This window comes from Cavia porcellus, unplaced genomic scaffold, assembly GCF_034190915.1.
Source record: "Cavia porcellus strain 051 isolate PalLab524CR breed Dunkin Hartley unplaced genomic scaffold, mCavPor4.1 scaffold_7, whole genome shotgun sequence".
Classification (NCBI taxonomy): Eukaryota; Metazoa; Chordata; class Mammalia; order Rodentia; family Caviidae; genus Cavia; species Cavia porcellus.
This window is the reverse complement of record NW_026947490.1, coordinates 27,851,040-27,866,440: the sequence shown is the minus strand read 5'-3', so window position 1 is coordinate 27,866,440 and position 15,401 is coordinate 27,851,040. Positions and strand designations below refer to the sequence as shown.

Genomic DNA, 15,401 nt, shown 5'->3' with positions numbered 1-15,401 from the left:
TAGAGTTGGTAGCTAGTGGTGTAGAGGAGAGGCCATTTAGTCTGCAATCCTCCTCCTCCTCCTTCTTTATTTTCCTCGTCGTCCTCTACTTCCTCCTCCTTTTCTTCCTCCTTTTTTTCCTCTTCTTTTCCCTCCTTTGCTTCCTCTACTTTCTTCTTCTTAGAATAAAACCAAACAAAACAGTAAAGCCAGTCAAAACAGTGAAAGTGATACAAGATTCAAACAAGATAATACGAAATCAACGATGGCTGCCATAATGTATCTTATCTTCAAAACAGCTGCGCATGCCATCAGATAACATAAAATCAAACCAAACAAAACAGAATAAGACCAACCAAAATAAAACAATGAAAACCAGGAACTGCGATCTTCTGTTCAGCTTTAAGCTTTGGTGAAATAGGGCTGAGCAAGGGAAAGTTGGACTGAGGGCGCCTCTGTCCACCCTCCTTTTCTCAGCCTCTCAGCTATGCCTTTGTGGTCCTCTGTTCTGTGCCACGCCTTCCAGAATCCTGACAATGATGTCCAGCTTTGTGGTCTTGTCTCCCCAACCTGATCTGCTTAAGTGCTTTTTTGTTTTGAGACAGGCCGTGCAGTTCAGGATGGTCTTAAACTCGCTATGTAGTCCAGGCTGGATTCCAACTTGCAGCAATCCTCCTTCCTCAACCTTGTAAGTGCTGGATTACAGGCATGCACTGCCATGCCCAGCACACTGTTGTATTAATAGCTCCTTGAAAGCTTTCTCTTAAATTTTTTCATTCATTCTTTTTTAGAGAGAGTAGGGAAAAACCACTTATCTTCCATGGTTAGAGGAAGAGGATTACATCCAAAATTGACCCTCCAGGAAGGATATTTGGTGTCAAGGTATATAGTGCGTACACCTGTAATCCCAGCACTGTGGGAGGCTGAGGCTGGAGGATTGCAAGTTTGAGCACAGCCTGGCCATTTTAAAGACTTGGCAACTTCCGTTTGGAGGAAAAAAAAAGTTGTGTCCTTGGAATAGTGATTTACCTGCCCTGAGTCTCAATTTCTCTCCTGAAAATGGAAATGATACTGGCTTCTTAGGTTGCTGTGAGGACTTGAGGTGCTAATCCTAGGCTTCTAGAAGTTAATTGCTAGTTATTAGTTTGGGTGATAGATGTTGGCTTATTTAACTCCTGGAAAGGAACCTGTTCAGCAAGTGGCATGTTGAGCAGTTAAAAGTGAAAGAAAGGATAATCAGGCAAATCTAGTGCCCCTGTTGCCATTGCTATGTGACCTGGGCAGGTGACTTCAGTTCTCTGAACATTGGCTTTTTCTCTAAATTGGGAAAAATAACATCCACCTCAAGAGGTTTTTTTCATTTGTTGGTTATTGTTTTGGTTTTGTTTGGAGACAGAGTCTTGCTGTACAATATAGGCTTGTCTTGAACTCACTATAAGACCCCAGAGGAAGCCTCAAACTCGTGGCAGTCCTCCTGCCTACTCATGGCAGTCATGCTGCCTTAGTCTCCCAAGTGTAGGAATTACCTGCCTGCACTGCCACACCAGACTAATGAGGTCTCATGATGGCTTAGTAAGAATGAATGCCAAGGGTTTTCTCAGTACAGGATGCAAGTAGTGAACACCCTAGCTTTATTAGAACTCTAGAATTTTTTCAATTATCTCTTTTGTATTTTTATTTTTCCCTTCACCTTTTAGAGCTGTGTTATATTGTAAAATCTAAAAATATGTATATTTTTAAGCCAGGATGGTGGTGCAGGAAGGTAATCTGAGAGTTTGGGAGGCAGAGGTAGGCGGATTGCCATAAGGTCAAGGCCAGCCTAGGTTATATAATGCATTCAAGATCAGCCTGCGCTGCAAAGCAAGACTTGGTTTCAAAACAAAACAAAACAAACAAACAAGAAACCCCACAAAAACAGAATATTTTAAAAATAGTTTTACCATATTATAAAACACCAACTTTTATTGTTTTGTTTTGGCTTTTTTGAGACAGGGTCTCGCTATGTAGTTCATGGTGTTGAGCTCACTTTGTAGTCCAGGCTGGTTTCGAACTTGTAATGATCCTCCTATCTCAGCCTCCCAAGTGCTGAGATTACAGGTGTGCACCACCATGTCCAGCTAAAATGCCAACTCTTGAGCGAGGCATGGTGGTGCATGCCTACAACCTCAGATCCCAAGAGGCTGAGGAAAAAGGATTGCTGTGAATTTGAGATCAGCCTGGGCTACAAAGTGAGCTCAAAGCCAGCCTGCACTGCATAGTGAGACCCTGTCTCAAAATGACATACATAGGGGCTGGGGATCTAGCTCAGCAGCATAAGCACCTGCCTTGCAAGCAGGCGGTTGTGAGTTCAATCTCCGGTACCGATAAAAATGAAAAAGACAAAAAAGAAAAAAAAAATCAAAAAGACATACACACATAGTATTGCCCATAGTCTAAAAATTTTCATCTTATTTTGTCCTAATCATTACTCTGAAAGAAACCTCTTTTTAACATCTTTTTTTTTTTTTTTTTTTTTTTTTTTTAGGGAAAGATCTTGCTATGTAGTTCAGGCTAGCCTTGAGTACATTATACATCTTAAGCTAGCCTCAAACTCACAGTGTTCTTCCTGCCTCAGCCTCCTGAGTGCTAGAATTACAGGTAGGCACTATCATAGCCAACTTTCACTTTCCTTTTGAAAGAATATAACTACTCAATTGCTCTACATTGTTTTTGGCAAGTTGTGATTTTTCAGGGAGTTTATCCCATATTTCTCTCTCAAAATTCAAATTGCCACATTTGCAAAAAGTGTCCATAATATTCTCTTATTATCTATGTAATATTGTAAGATCTGCTATGACAGATAATGGTAACTTGTGCCATTGTTGTCTTTGGTTTTCATAGGTTTTATTATGAAATTCCAAAGTGTGGTTTTCCTTGGGCTTATGATCCTTCGCTTTGCTAAAACTTGAATCTGAGTTGATGTTTTTCATCAATTTAGTAAACTTTTTGGGACAGGACTCTTCAATATTGTTTAGCTTTGTCTTAGTCACTTTCCTTGTCACTGAACAAAATACCTAATGCCCACAAATTAAAGGGGGAGATGTTTACTTTGGCTCACAGTTTTATAGATTCAGTCCATGTCTGGCTGGCTTCAGGGCAGGAAAGGCATGGTGTGTCGATGTCGCTCCCGGCCGGCAGGAAAGACACACGACAAAGTCTGGCGGTGTGCAATCTTGCCTTTATTTATCTCCGCGTGGGCTCCGCGAGGCCTCCTCTCTGCCACCAGCCCTTTCTCGCCGGTGGACTTTTCTCTATCTCTCTCTGTGCTTCCTCTCTGTGCTTCCTCTCGTGGCGGGAGAGGCATTCACTTTTATAGGGCAACAGTAGCCAATCAGTTCAAAGCGCGCGATGCGGGCTGACTGGCTAACATCAGCTGTTGCTAGGCAGACTATCTTACAGAGCGGGTTGTTTAAGTCGCCAGCGCAATCAGGGGGCAGGAAGCAGGCGCCAACTTGACTCACTCGATGGGAGGGGCAATCTAGCTCAGGCTCCGCTCCCACCCACAGGCCCTACGTCCGCCAAGTAAGGCGACCGGTGTCGGCGGCTCCCAACATCTCCCCCTATTTTATTTACTTTGAATGAATGTATGCATCGCAGCCCGCCCTGGATCGAGTGCAGAGGCTTATGCCCTGTGTTGAGGCCCACCGTAGGCCCTTGGCTTGGACCCTGGTCGGCCGCCCCCGGGTCTGCCAAGGCCTTGAGACCCTCGTCCTTTTTCCAGGGCCAGGAGTGAACTGGACGGAACCTGGATGCACATAGGCATGCACTCATGCCCCTCCGTGTGATCCCCTCGGAGAGGCATCTAGATCTGGGCAGATTCTAGTAATCCAGCGGCTTTCGTGCGCCATGGGGTAGGGCCTGGCTTAGGTCGAGTCGTGCTGGGGAGGCACGCTCTTACCCGTCATTGACTCACCTACCCTGCTGTGTGGTGTCATTAGGGAAGGAATGCGGAAGACCCGCCACACCTAGACCCGGTGTAGGCCAGAGCGAGCCATGCGTAGGCCTGGGGGTCATTGTGCCCATCACGGGCTGCTGCCAGGGCTGCATGGGCAACCAGGCGTACTTGACGCCAGGCCGCCGCAAGGCGCCCATTAATAAATGATGTAACCCATCGGAGCAAGAATGGTCCTACAAGTAAGAGCAGAAGCAAGGAGCACAGGGGACCTAACAATGGTAAAACATAGGGGAGCAAGCCATTCCAGGCTCCCCAAAAAGGGATTGTCCTGCAGTTCTTTTAGGGCTCATCTTGTTGTTGGGTCTGCGGTTGGCCTCTGGTGGAACAGGCCTGATCTTCAGTCGAGGGACTTGTCGCAACCTCTCTGGGACCCACAGTGGTTCTCGTCCCGATTCCTGCAGAAAAACACAAACCGCGCCTCGGTTCCAGCTAACCACCGGATCCGGGCCCATCCATTGTCATGCCATAGATAACCGTGCCTTTGGAGGCAGGCCTTGGCTTACTCCCCCTTTTTATTTTTTATTTTTTATTTTTTTTTTATTTTTGGTCTTTTTCGTTTTTTTTTTTTTTTTTTTTTTTTAATCGGTACCAGGGATCGAACTCGCGATTGCCTGCTTACAAGGCAGGTGCTTATGCCGCTAAGCTAAATCCCCAGCCCCCGTTTCCTCAACCGGCGTTTTTCTCAGCCTGCTCGGCAGAGTAGCCGCCCATGAAAATACCGTCCGCCCCGCGGCGCAACGTCATAGGACGGCGGTCGCGACAGAGTGGAACGGGGCGTCACTTCCTGTGCCGGCTGAGAGAAGGGAGGGTTCCCTGTAGCGGCCTCTTGGCGGGGAGCCGCTTCTGGAGAAGAGCTCCAGGGCGGAGCGGATGGCTCTCTATCTCCTCCCCGCCAGAGAGCGCTCGGGGGCCCTTTTTCCTCTCTCTGCTTTTTTCGAGCGGCGCACGCACACAATTCGCGGCGCAACTCGGCATAGGAGTCAAGGCACGCATGTATCATTTCCCACAGGGGGCGAATAGCCGGCGAAATATCCCCTTCCAATTCCGCCGAAGCGAGGTCCCCGCCTAACTTCTCCCATGACGGCAGGTTTAAATGCCCCGTGGGTAAAAACCAGGGAGCCACCCTATCTATCTCTGCTATGAATAGTTCTAGTGTTTTTTGACCTACCCTGAGGTCTCTAGCTTTTAAAAGCTTTCTAAGGGCCTTTACCAAGGGCCGCGCCTCCGCGCTCGGTAAATTACCCATTCTCAACCTCTAAGGGCTGTAACTCACCGCGTGTGACTTAAAGAACCCGTCACCTACTCGTGAGCCTGAGGGGAGTCTAAAAGCCCTGTAGGTGCGCGCCACCCAGAGCCCAGGCTTATCCCCAACTCACCTGTCCGGCAGCACCACGCTGGAGCGTTGCACACCACCGCCGTGTCTCGGGGTTGATCAGTCCCCGTGCGGGTCACCAAATGTCGAGGTCGCTCCCGGCCGGCAGGAAAGACACACGACAAAGTCTGGCGGTGTGCAATCTTGCCTTTATTTATCTCCGCGTGGGCTCCGCGAGGCCTCCTCTCTGCCACCAGCCCTTTCTCGCCGGTGGACTTTTCTCTATCTCTCTCTGTGCTTCCTCTCTGTGCTTCCTCTCGTGGCGGGAGAGGCATTCACTTTTATAGGGCAACAGTAGCCAATCAGTTCAAAGCGCGCGATGCGGGCTGACTGGCTAACATCAGCTGTTGCTAGGCAGACTATCTTACAGAGCGGGTTGTTTAAGTCGCCAGCGCAATCAGGGGGCAGGAAGCAGGCGCCAACTTGACTCACTCGATGGGAGGGGCAATCTAGCTCAGGCTCCGCTCCCACCCACAGGCCCTACGTCCGCCAAGTAAGGCGACCGGTGTCGGCGGCTCCCAACAATGGTGGAAGGGTGTGGCAGAACACAGCACAGGTCAAGGTTTTCAAGGAGCAGAGAGAGCGAAGGGAGAGGGAGGGGAGGAAAATATGCTCCTCCAGGTCACACTCCCAGTGCCTGCCTCTTCCAGCCAGACCCCACTTCCTAATAGCATGTCCAGCCCCAAACTCTTCAGCAGATGAATTCCCTGATGAGCTGTGATCCGGGCTCCTTGCAAGAGCCCAACTGCTGAACTTGGGAGCCTTTTGGGGGATATTTAAGATATAAATTGTGACAACCTTTATTCTCATTCCCCCTTCCTCCTCCTCCTCTTCCTTCTTCTCCTTCTTCTTTTTTTCCTTCTTTTCTTCTAAGACTACAGTATATGTCTGTTAGACATTGTGATCTATACATTTCATATACTTTTTATGATGTGGAAAAACCCTAGACTGAAAGGAAAATGCTCTGCACCAAGGAGTTTGGAAGGCAGAGTACAAGGCTGATGGCAGGTTATTACGTGATTGGTTACATGAATTAAGTCATGTTATCAAGCTAACTAGTTATAAGTAAATTAACCCAAAAGGAAGTATTTACATTCCAGGAATGAGGGGAGGGGGGCTTGAGTGAAGCAGGTAGAGTTAAATGTGTCCTTGACTGGGCCAGTCTGTCCCAGACATCAAGTCCTGGAAGCAAGTTGGGAAACTGTATATATTTTTCCGAATCAAGAAAAACACAAACAATACAGCTGCATGCAGTCATGTTGACCCATCACTTATCTGGGAGAAGCGGCTGGATGCAGACAGTCAAGGCTGGCTGAGCTTAGCAGGCTAATATGTGACAGGCAGCAGGAGTACAGTCACAGGCCACCAACTGATAACTGCTACATTAAATGTCTTTAAGTTTTTCATTCTATAATTTTGCCCTCATAATATACTTCCATACATTTTCTCTTTGACTTAGACCAGATATTTTTACTGATTGATTCTCTCTTGGGTCTAATCCAGTGTGAAAATTGTCTACTAAATTTTTAGAATGGGAAGTTTTTTTTTTACTTTTTTGAGGTAGGATTTTGTTATGCAATTCAGGCCAGGGTGGCCTTGAACTGCTCAAACTTGTGGAGTCCTCCTGCCTCAGCCTCCCAAGTGCTGGGATCACAAGTATGTGCCATCATGTCCAGCTTTGGAAAGATCGTCTTGATCCAGTTGAGGCTGATCTGTTTTGAGTTTGCTCCCAGTTCTAGAGTAGAGCTTTTTCTGGCTCTTGCCTGAAAGCTTGAGGTGTTTCCTGGCTCCTTCCTCCTTGCCAGATCCTGAATTCAAATTCTTCCTTCCCCAATGCTGTGAGGCTCTAAATTCTCCTTTGAACTCTGCCCATGGGGCAGCAATTTTCTGCCTTTGTTCTCCCAGCGTATTTTTAAGAGTTGGCAAAACCTGAGAGGAAATCATTTGAAGGCAGTCTCATTTCACCACATTTCCCTGCTCTCTGGAACCATGATTCTGTGAATTGTATCTGCTTTGGCACCCTTATGATTCCAGTCCCTTTTTTTTTTTTTTTTTTTTTTTTTTGGTATTGGGGATCAAACTCAGGACCTCGTGCTTGCCAGACAGGCGTTTATGCTACTAAGGTAAATCCTTGGCAGAATAGTCATTTTTATTAGCTATATTCAGAACTCATAGGTACTTGTGGTGGGAGAGTTACTCTGATACTACCTACTCCATTAGAGTAGCGGGAAAATATGTTTTTCTTTAACTGGAGTTTATAATGTTGCCCATCATGATGCTACCCCTTGTGTTCCCAGGCTCAAGTAAGTCTCCTGCCTCAGCCTCTTGAGTAGCTAGGACTACAGGTACATGTCGCTGTGCTTTGCTTGGATATATTTTTTAAAAAGTAAGTAAGTTTGTGTCACTTCTTTAATTATAAAATGTAGATTTTTTTTTCTGTTGCAGAGAGAATAATACAGAAATTCAATATCAAATGCCATAGAGGGCTGGGCATGGTGGCTTATGCCTGTAATGTCAGCATTTAGGAGGCTGGGGCAGGAGGATCATTGTGAGTTCAAGGCCAGCCTAGACTACAAAGTGAGTTCAAGGCCAGCTTGAACTGCATATGGAGACCCCTTCTAAAAACAAACAAATAAAACTCCCCAAAACCAAAACCAAATGGCCATAGAAGCAGATGTCTATAATTTCAGTCTACAAACCCAAGAACTGCAAACCAATTGTTGTAGTCAGTGGTTGTACAGAGAACAATTAAAATCAGGACATGGAGTTTATAATATTATTTTATGATGGTCACCCAGAGTTAACATAAGAAAGTGCAGGAAATTTATCAACAACACCAAAGACACAGACTATTCAGCTAAGGCCTGAATCTCACAACAATGTCTTACATGAGTCCAAGCGAAAACCCAGAGCTCATGACAATGCCTCCCATGAGTCCAACTGGAGGTTTAGAGCCCACAAAAAGGACTCACACCAGTCTGTTTTACGGATATGTGCTGGGAAGGCCCAAAGATCAACAGTGGAAGCCAGAAAGTCTATGCCAGCAGGGTGAAGGAACTGTGCTGGTAGGTTGAGGGTGCTACACTGAAGCCAAGAAATTACACTCAAAACAAAGACTAGGGCTGTCCTGAAAAGCACCACAGTCATCCTCAGCAACATGAAGGCCCTGAGCTCCTCCAACTATAAGCACAGTGGAGTACATGCCAGGAAGCCAGTATGATGAGTTCATCCTGGAGATTAAGCAGCACACATCTTCCCCTCCTGAGCCAGGAAGCAGTGCTCGATGTGAGAACCAGAGCTTCTCCAGGAGAACTGACGGCTCAAACAGCAACATGTAGGAGAATCCACAATGCTTCAATGCCTTAACGCCTCAATGCCTCCTATCTCCTTCTCCACGTCTCTATTTATGTTGGCAGTTTTCCTCAGGTGGGACATCTATTCTCAGCACCGTGCTGATGTAATCCAGCTGGCGTTCAGTTGACCATCAGTTTTTAATCCATAATACCAGTGAACAAACTTGCTACCGAAATACCCTTCCTGGTCAACCTTCTTCCATTCTACCTCTAGTTTTATGATCTTGTCACCTATCAGCTGAGGGTTCTGTTGCTCAATTTGGATGGCAGTCACGGCCCAGCAAAGTGCAGTGTCATCAGCAGCTCTAGGCTTTGAGTGCCTGTGGCTCTGGCCCCAGAGTCACAGCCCTTGGCAGCTCCCAGCTCCCCCACCAGCCCTTCTGTAGCTCAGGCTCCCAGTGCCCTCTGGCAGCTTTCTGGAGCTCTCCCAGTGTCTCCTGCTGCCTTTCTGGGATTCTCCGCTGGTCGCTGCCAAACACTATCAGTCGATGTCCATCACTGTGGTTGGTCAGTGCTGCTTGTCACTGGCCAGCTGGTGGACACTGCCAGTGTCTGATGTTCTCTGCCATCAGCTTGCTCAGATTTTCATGGGCTGCTGCGGGTCTCTGGAGCTCTTCCGGGTTAGCAGCCCCTATTTGTTTACAGCTCTTTTTAATGTGCCTTGCTCTGCTCACACTGTTTGAGGTACAAACAGCAAGTAGGTTTACAGAACCCCTGCAGTGAGTTTTACTGGGACCTGTGCTGTAGCACAGGGTGGGTGTGGGTAGTCTGTGGGAAGGAGACCCCTCAAGTGATCTGAGGACTCTAGTAGGCCATGCATGCTCAGCTTTGTATATTTACTGGACCTGAGAAGCTTCCAAGTAACACCAGAGGGGACAGAGTCACAGGTTAAAGGGCAGAGCTATCTGGAGTGGCCACAAAATGGAGTCACCTGGGATCGGTTTGAGTTTCAAGCCAGTTGTGGCCAGGGATGATATCTCTTGTCACAGGAGGATCATTGTGAGTTCAAGGCCAACCTAAGCTACATAGTGAGTTCAAAGCCAGCCTGAACAAAACCCTGTCTCAAAAAAAAAAAAAAAAAAGACATTGTGTTGCTTTGGGGTCACTAAATCAGTGATTACTTGTTATGGTATCACAGGAAACTAATATGGTAGCCAAGCAGACAGTCAGGACTGGGGTGAAAGAGCTGGGGGCTGAGAGGGCAGACAGGGCTAGAAGGGACAGGCTCATTGGGGAGCTAGACCCCGTTTGAATGAGAAACCAAACCTGGAGAGTTTACTAGGTGTTAGAACTCTTTTATTTCCATATGGTGCTGGGGGTGGGACCTGGGGAGGGGTTGTGCAGGGCCCTCCAGCCCCACCTCTACAGCTGCTGGGAGGGCCTGAAGATATACACGAAGTGGGTCTTGCGGGCAGGCAGCCTGGGGCGGAAGTCCTGGGCCCCACTTTCCACGACACCATCATGGGCCCCCTCTCGGAGCCCCTCCCGGATGGCCTGCAGGCGGTGTTTCTTCTCGCTTTGCCAGTTGCCGACCTCCTTAGCTTCCTGATGGAACTTCCTCTGTGGCACCTTAATGATCCAGAAGGCCACTCGGCGGTGGGCTTGCGGATGGGAGCTACCTATGCCCTTTCCAGGGGACACCAGGGCTTCCTTCTCCTTGGGAAACTGGGAAGGAGAGGCAAGATTTACTCACACTCTACATAGCACACCCAGCACTCAGCTCACTCCACTTAAGAGCTGACAGGAGCTTAGGGGTTAAAAAGCTGAGGTTTACAATCCATTGGGTTTGCAAATACTTTAGAATTAAAGACACTAAGATTTCTACAATAGTTGGGCATTAAAAATACAATTGGGGGGTTTTAAAAGGGAAGTAAATAGAGAACTTTAGAGTTTATAATGCCTACTGGATTACAAAGCACTTTAGGATTAAAGACTGAGGTTTAGAAGGCAGTTTGAATGTACAAATGGCCTTGCGACGAAACGCTCTTGGGTTTACCAAAGACTCATGATTATAAATGCAGTGTGGGATCTTTGATCAAATCCTGGATCAAAAATGAAACCAGCTTTCAAGGACAGCTTTAAGTGGGGAAATTTGATGGTGGACTGAATGTTCTTCTGGACCTTGCTACTCAAAGTGGGAGGGACAAAGATTAGTTGGTTCTACCCCACCCAGTGTCTGCACATAACAAGCTGAAGTTTGAGAAGCCTTCGGGGTAGATAGCTACCCTTCTCTAATTTGTATGTTGGATATCTTGGGATGTGACCTTGTTTGTGATATTGCAGAGCTCATTAGTTAGGATAAAGTCTTAGTTTGGGACCTAATCTAACTGGTGTCCTCATGCAGATAGAAAATTTGGTCACAGAAACACACAGGGAGGATGCCAGGCAGATGCAGGCAGAGATCAGGAAGAGGCATCGAAAAGCCAAGAGATGCCCAGGATGCGCAGCAAACTCCAGAAGCTGAGGGAGAGGCAGAGAACAGATTCTCACTTGCACCTCTTAGAAGGAAACTTCTCAAGCTGGGCATGATGGCGCACACCTGGGACCCCCACACTTGGGATGGCGGGGTGGGGTGCTGAGGCAAAGAGATTACAAACTGCAGCTCAGTCTGAGAAACTGAGGCCTTTTTTCAAAATAAAATTAAAAAGTGGGTTGGGAGTGTAGCTCCATATAATAAGTATTCAGGTTTGATTTCCCAGGACTAAAAAAGAAAGAAGGAAAGAAAGAAACTGACTGCTGACACCTTGATCTTGAAAGCTTAAGCTCTAAAACTGTAAGACAATAAATTTCCATCATTTAAGCTACCAAATTGGTGGGCCTGTTATAGCAGCCCTAGTAAAATAAAACAGAGATAAGTTTGATAACAGCATTACATTTCTTTTCTTTTTTTAAACAACATTATTTTTCTTGGCCATAAAAATAATACTTAGGTCACAAGGGAGAATATTCTTACAAGATGTTGTGCAAGAATTTAGGGGAAAATATCTTGATGTCAGCAATTCCTGTCATACAGTTCAGAAATAAATATATAAATAAACAAACATATTAAACATTTTATTTCTACTGTTTGTGGGTTTTTTTTTTTTTTATTGGTACTGGGGATTGAACTCATGACCACCTGCTTGCAAGGCAGGTGCTTATGCCTCTGAGCTAAATCCCCACCCCCCTATTTGTGTTTATTTTTGGAGACAGGGTTTTGCTGTGTAAACCAGGTTGGCCTTGAACTCACAGCAATCCTCTTGGCTCAGCCTCCCAAGCGTGCACCACAGCCCTTGGTTTTTTTGGGGGGAGTGGGGCAGAGTCTCACTACATAGTTCAGGCTGACTTTGAGCTAGGTAGCCCAGGCTGTCCTCAAATTCATGGTGATCCTCTTGCCTCAGCCTCCCTAGTGCTAGGATTACAGGCATGTGCCACCAATAGCCAACAATGCTTGGCTTGAGACAAAGTCTCCCCATGTAGTTCATGCTGAATTTGAACTCATGGCAATCCTCCTGCCTCAGCCTCCCAGGTGTTAGAACTACAGCCATGCACCATCATACCTGGCCCCCCAAAAAACACATTTTGTGCTGGGTGTGGTGGCATACAATTATAATCACAGCACTCTGGGAGGCTGATACAGAAAAATCAAGTCTGAGTCTAGCCTGGAGAATTTAGCAAGGTCGTCTGAAAATTTAAAATAACATTAAAAAGGGCTGGGGCTATAGATCATTATGAAGGTCCAGGGTTAAAGCATACCTTTTGAAATTTTTTTTTTTGTCTTTTTCATTTTTATCGGTACCAGGGATTGAACTCACGACCACCTGCTTGCCAGGCAGGTGCTTATGCTGCTGAGCTAAACCCCCAGCCCCAAAGCATACCTTTTGAAATTTACAAGGAAGAAGTTTAACAAGGACTTGGGATAGATTTTTTAAGTCCTGGAGAAGAACACGTATTTTGAATACAAACATATTTTGAGGTTTGTTTGTGTGAATCTTACAAAGCCCTTGGAAGTAAAAGCATATCTTAGTCTACAAAGCATTTGGAGCTCGCAAAACTCTCTGTGCTTTCCTCAATAGTTGAGGATATATACACACACACACATATATATATATATATATATATATATATATATATATATGTTTTGTTTTTGTATTGTGACTTGAACTCAGCACTACACTTACCTGGTAGGCACTGTGCTGCTGAACTATATCTCTGGCCCTGGGGATGTATTCTGAGGCTGTGGACCTCATCTCTGATCTGGTCCCCCCCAACACACACCTTTTTTTGGTTTCTCCTTTAACAGATGACAAAACTGAAAACAAGAAGTCGCATCCAGAGAAAGCAGGAGGTGAATTCCTTTCCCCTCCTAAACAACAGAAAAAGTAGGGGTTCCTTGGGGTGGTCCATGTCCTTACCTTCTGGTCACCTTCCAGGCTTCCTTCTGGCTCCATGGAGGCCACCATCTTCTCAGAGATGAGCACCTCTCCTGTCTTGTTGTTCGTCACCTATTGGGACAGAAGGGTTGGAAAGTGAAGACAAGTCTATTTTGCTCCCCGTGCTCCTTCTGCTCAGGAGACTGCAGGCCAGGGTTCCCCTCGGAGGCACCTTGTCAATCTGGAGGTGGCTGGAGAGGGTCTTGTTCCCCAGCTGGCGCTCCTGGTCCTGCTGTTGGTGGAAGTCTCTGGGGAGGCCCCAGAAGTCCAAAGGGGCAGAGAGGAGGCTGTCCAGACTCCGCAGCAGGTCATCCTAGGGCCCGAGGGGCGGCCGGTGAGCTACTGGACCTTGTCTCCCGGGATGCGCACAGGCCTTGGCTCAAGTCTTTCTCTTCCCCAAGGTTTATCTGTCCTGTCTCTGTCCTCAGCCCCATACTCCTGTCTCTCACCTGTCCCTTTGTCTCTGTTCCCACCCCTTTCTTCCTTATCTGTCCTCTTTGCCTCTTACCTTCTCTGTCTTCCTGTCTTCTATAGCCCTGTCTCTCTCTCCTTTTCCCTGCTCTTCTCCCGCCAACACTTACTTTCAGGAAAAGTCGACTGAAGCCTTGGAGGAGGCTCTGGAGGCCTAGGAAATCTGAGGAGCTCTCCTGGGCTTCACCGTCGTGGATGGGGGCCGAGGACGAGGGGGGCACCAAGGCGTAGGGGAGCAGCAGCAGCAGCAGCAGGCCCAGCGGATGCCACATGGCCAGGTGACAGGCTGTGCCAAAAAGGGGGTCAGGGCGGTCATCCCACCGGGCCACAACCCCCTTGGGACACCTCCATCTTGTCCCTCGCCCAGGCCCGGTCCTTGGTCCTTGTCGATGCAACTCCCTACTGTGCACCCATTCGGCCTTTCTTCCATTCCCTCCCCTTCCATCCCACACAGTCTGCCCTCCTCCCAGATTTCTTTTGAGTTAGTCCCACCTGAGGCCTCACCTTTGCCCACGCCCCGCCCCTTCTTCTGTGTCCCGCCCTTATGCTAGACCACAGCAGTCACCAGACTCCCTGACTCCTGCAGTCAGCGGAGGACAGTTACAGTCCAAACAGTTCTGGTCTCCAGCCCACGCGAGACACCTGGAGCGTTAGGGGTGGCCACGCCCCCGTGTCCTGACCACGCCCACCCTCTGACTTCATCCTGCAGTCTGCATCTCTATTTCATAGCCACGCCTCCATTCTCCCTTAAACACAAACCATAGCCCTATTTTCCTTTGGTCACGCCTCCTTCAAAGACCACGCCCCTTCTGCGTATTAACCCTGGAGACCCAGTACACTATCAGAGCTGTATGCTCTGACCTAGCCCTTCAATGCTAGTCCTGGTGCAAAGGACTATATCTCAAATAGCTGGTTCATTTTAAGGCCACACCCCTCTCTTTAGAACAGGCTCCTAAATTTGAGTCTCCTGTGTGTCTTAGTCCCCTACCCCAGTTTCATTCCTAGCCCCCCTGTGCTCTTGAAACGCCGTGATCCGAGCATTCTAGTTACTTCCTCATGAGGGTTTTTATTTTCTTCTTTTGCACGGGAGATTGAATCCAGGACCTTTACACTGAGCTGTATTCCCAGCCCTTATTTATTTATTTATTTACTTATTTTGGTACCAGGAATCAAATTTAGAACCTTGTGCTTCTCAGGCAGGCAGACACTGTGCCGCTGAGCTATATATCCTCGGACCCTTTTTTTATTTTTTGCCATAGTTTGTCGCCAAATTGCTAAATTGCCCAGGCTGAGCTGAGATCACAGGAGGAGTTTAGCACCTCCCCTGGCTCCTTCGGTTTACCTCTGAGGCTTTCTCCTTCCTCCCTTCTCCTTTTCCTGTATCTGATTCCACTTAAAAACCTTGCTTTCAGAGCTGGGGATTTAGCTCAGCGGCAAAAGCGCCTGCCTTGCAAGCAGGTGGTCGTGAGTTCCATCTCTGGTACCAATAAAAAAAAAAAAAAAAAAAAAAAAAAAAGTGAAAACATTGCTTTCTTTGGAAGCTTTGTCTTCCAAGGTTAAGGTTCCAGGTTTATTTTCCTTTTAGGATCTCAGAATCCAGTTGGCAGCACATGGTGGTGGGCGTTCAGTCCTTCTTTTTTGTTTTATTCTTCTTTCTTTATTTTTTTGAGACAGGTTCTAGCTATCTGGTCCAGGTTGGCCTCAAACTCATGGCAATCCTCCTGCCTCAGCCTCTCGAGTATTGAGATTACAGGCATGCTACCACATCTGGCCACTCTTCCATTTTTAAAGAATCAGGAGTCAGGGTCTTAACCCTTTTT

At 47.2% G+C, this 15,401-nt stretch overlaps 1 protein-coding gene across 2 annotated transcripts; it reads right to left on the bottom strand.

Annotated features, from left to right (window-relative positions):
• Positions 1-9,972: 9,972 nt before the first annotated feature.
• Dkkl1 (dickkopf like acrosomal protein 1) lies at positions 9,973-14,261 on the bottom strand. Of its 2 annotated transcripts, none has more exons than XM_013147713.3 (5): positions 14,086-14,261; positions 13,692-13,867; positions 13,283-13,423; positions 13,093-13,182; positions 9,973-10,363 (listed from the first exon to the last, which is right to left on the bottom strand). In XM_013147713.3, the coding sequence occupies exons 2-5, from the start codon at positions 13,851-13,853 to the stop codon at positions 10,061-10,063; spliced, it is 696 nt and encodes a 231-aa protein (XP_013003167.1). In that variant the 5' UTR covers positions 13,854-13,867; positions 14,086-14,261; the 3' UTR covers positions 9,973-10,060. The 2 variants fall into 2 exon arrangements, with proteins under 2 accessions (XP_013003167.1, XP_063109156.1); XM_063253086.1 differs by having other exon boundaries at positions 14,147-14,258.
• Positions 14,262-15,401: the final 1,140 nt, after the last annotated feature.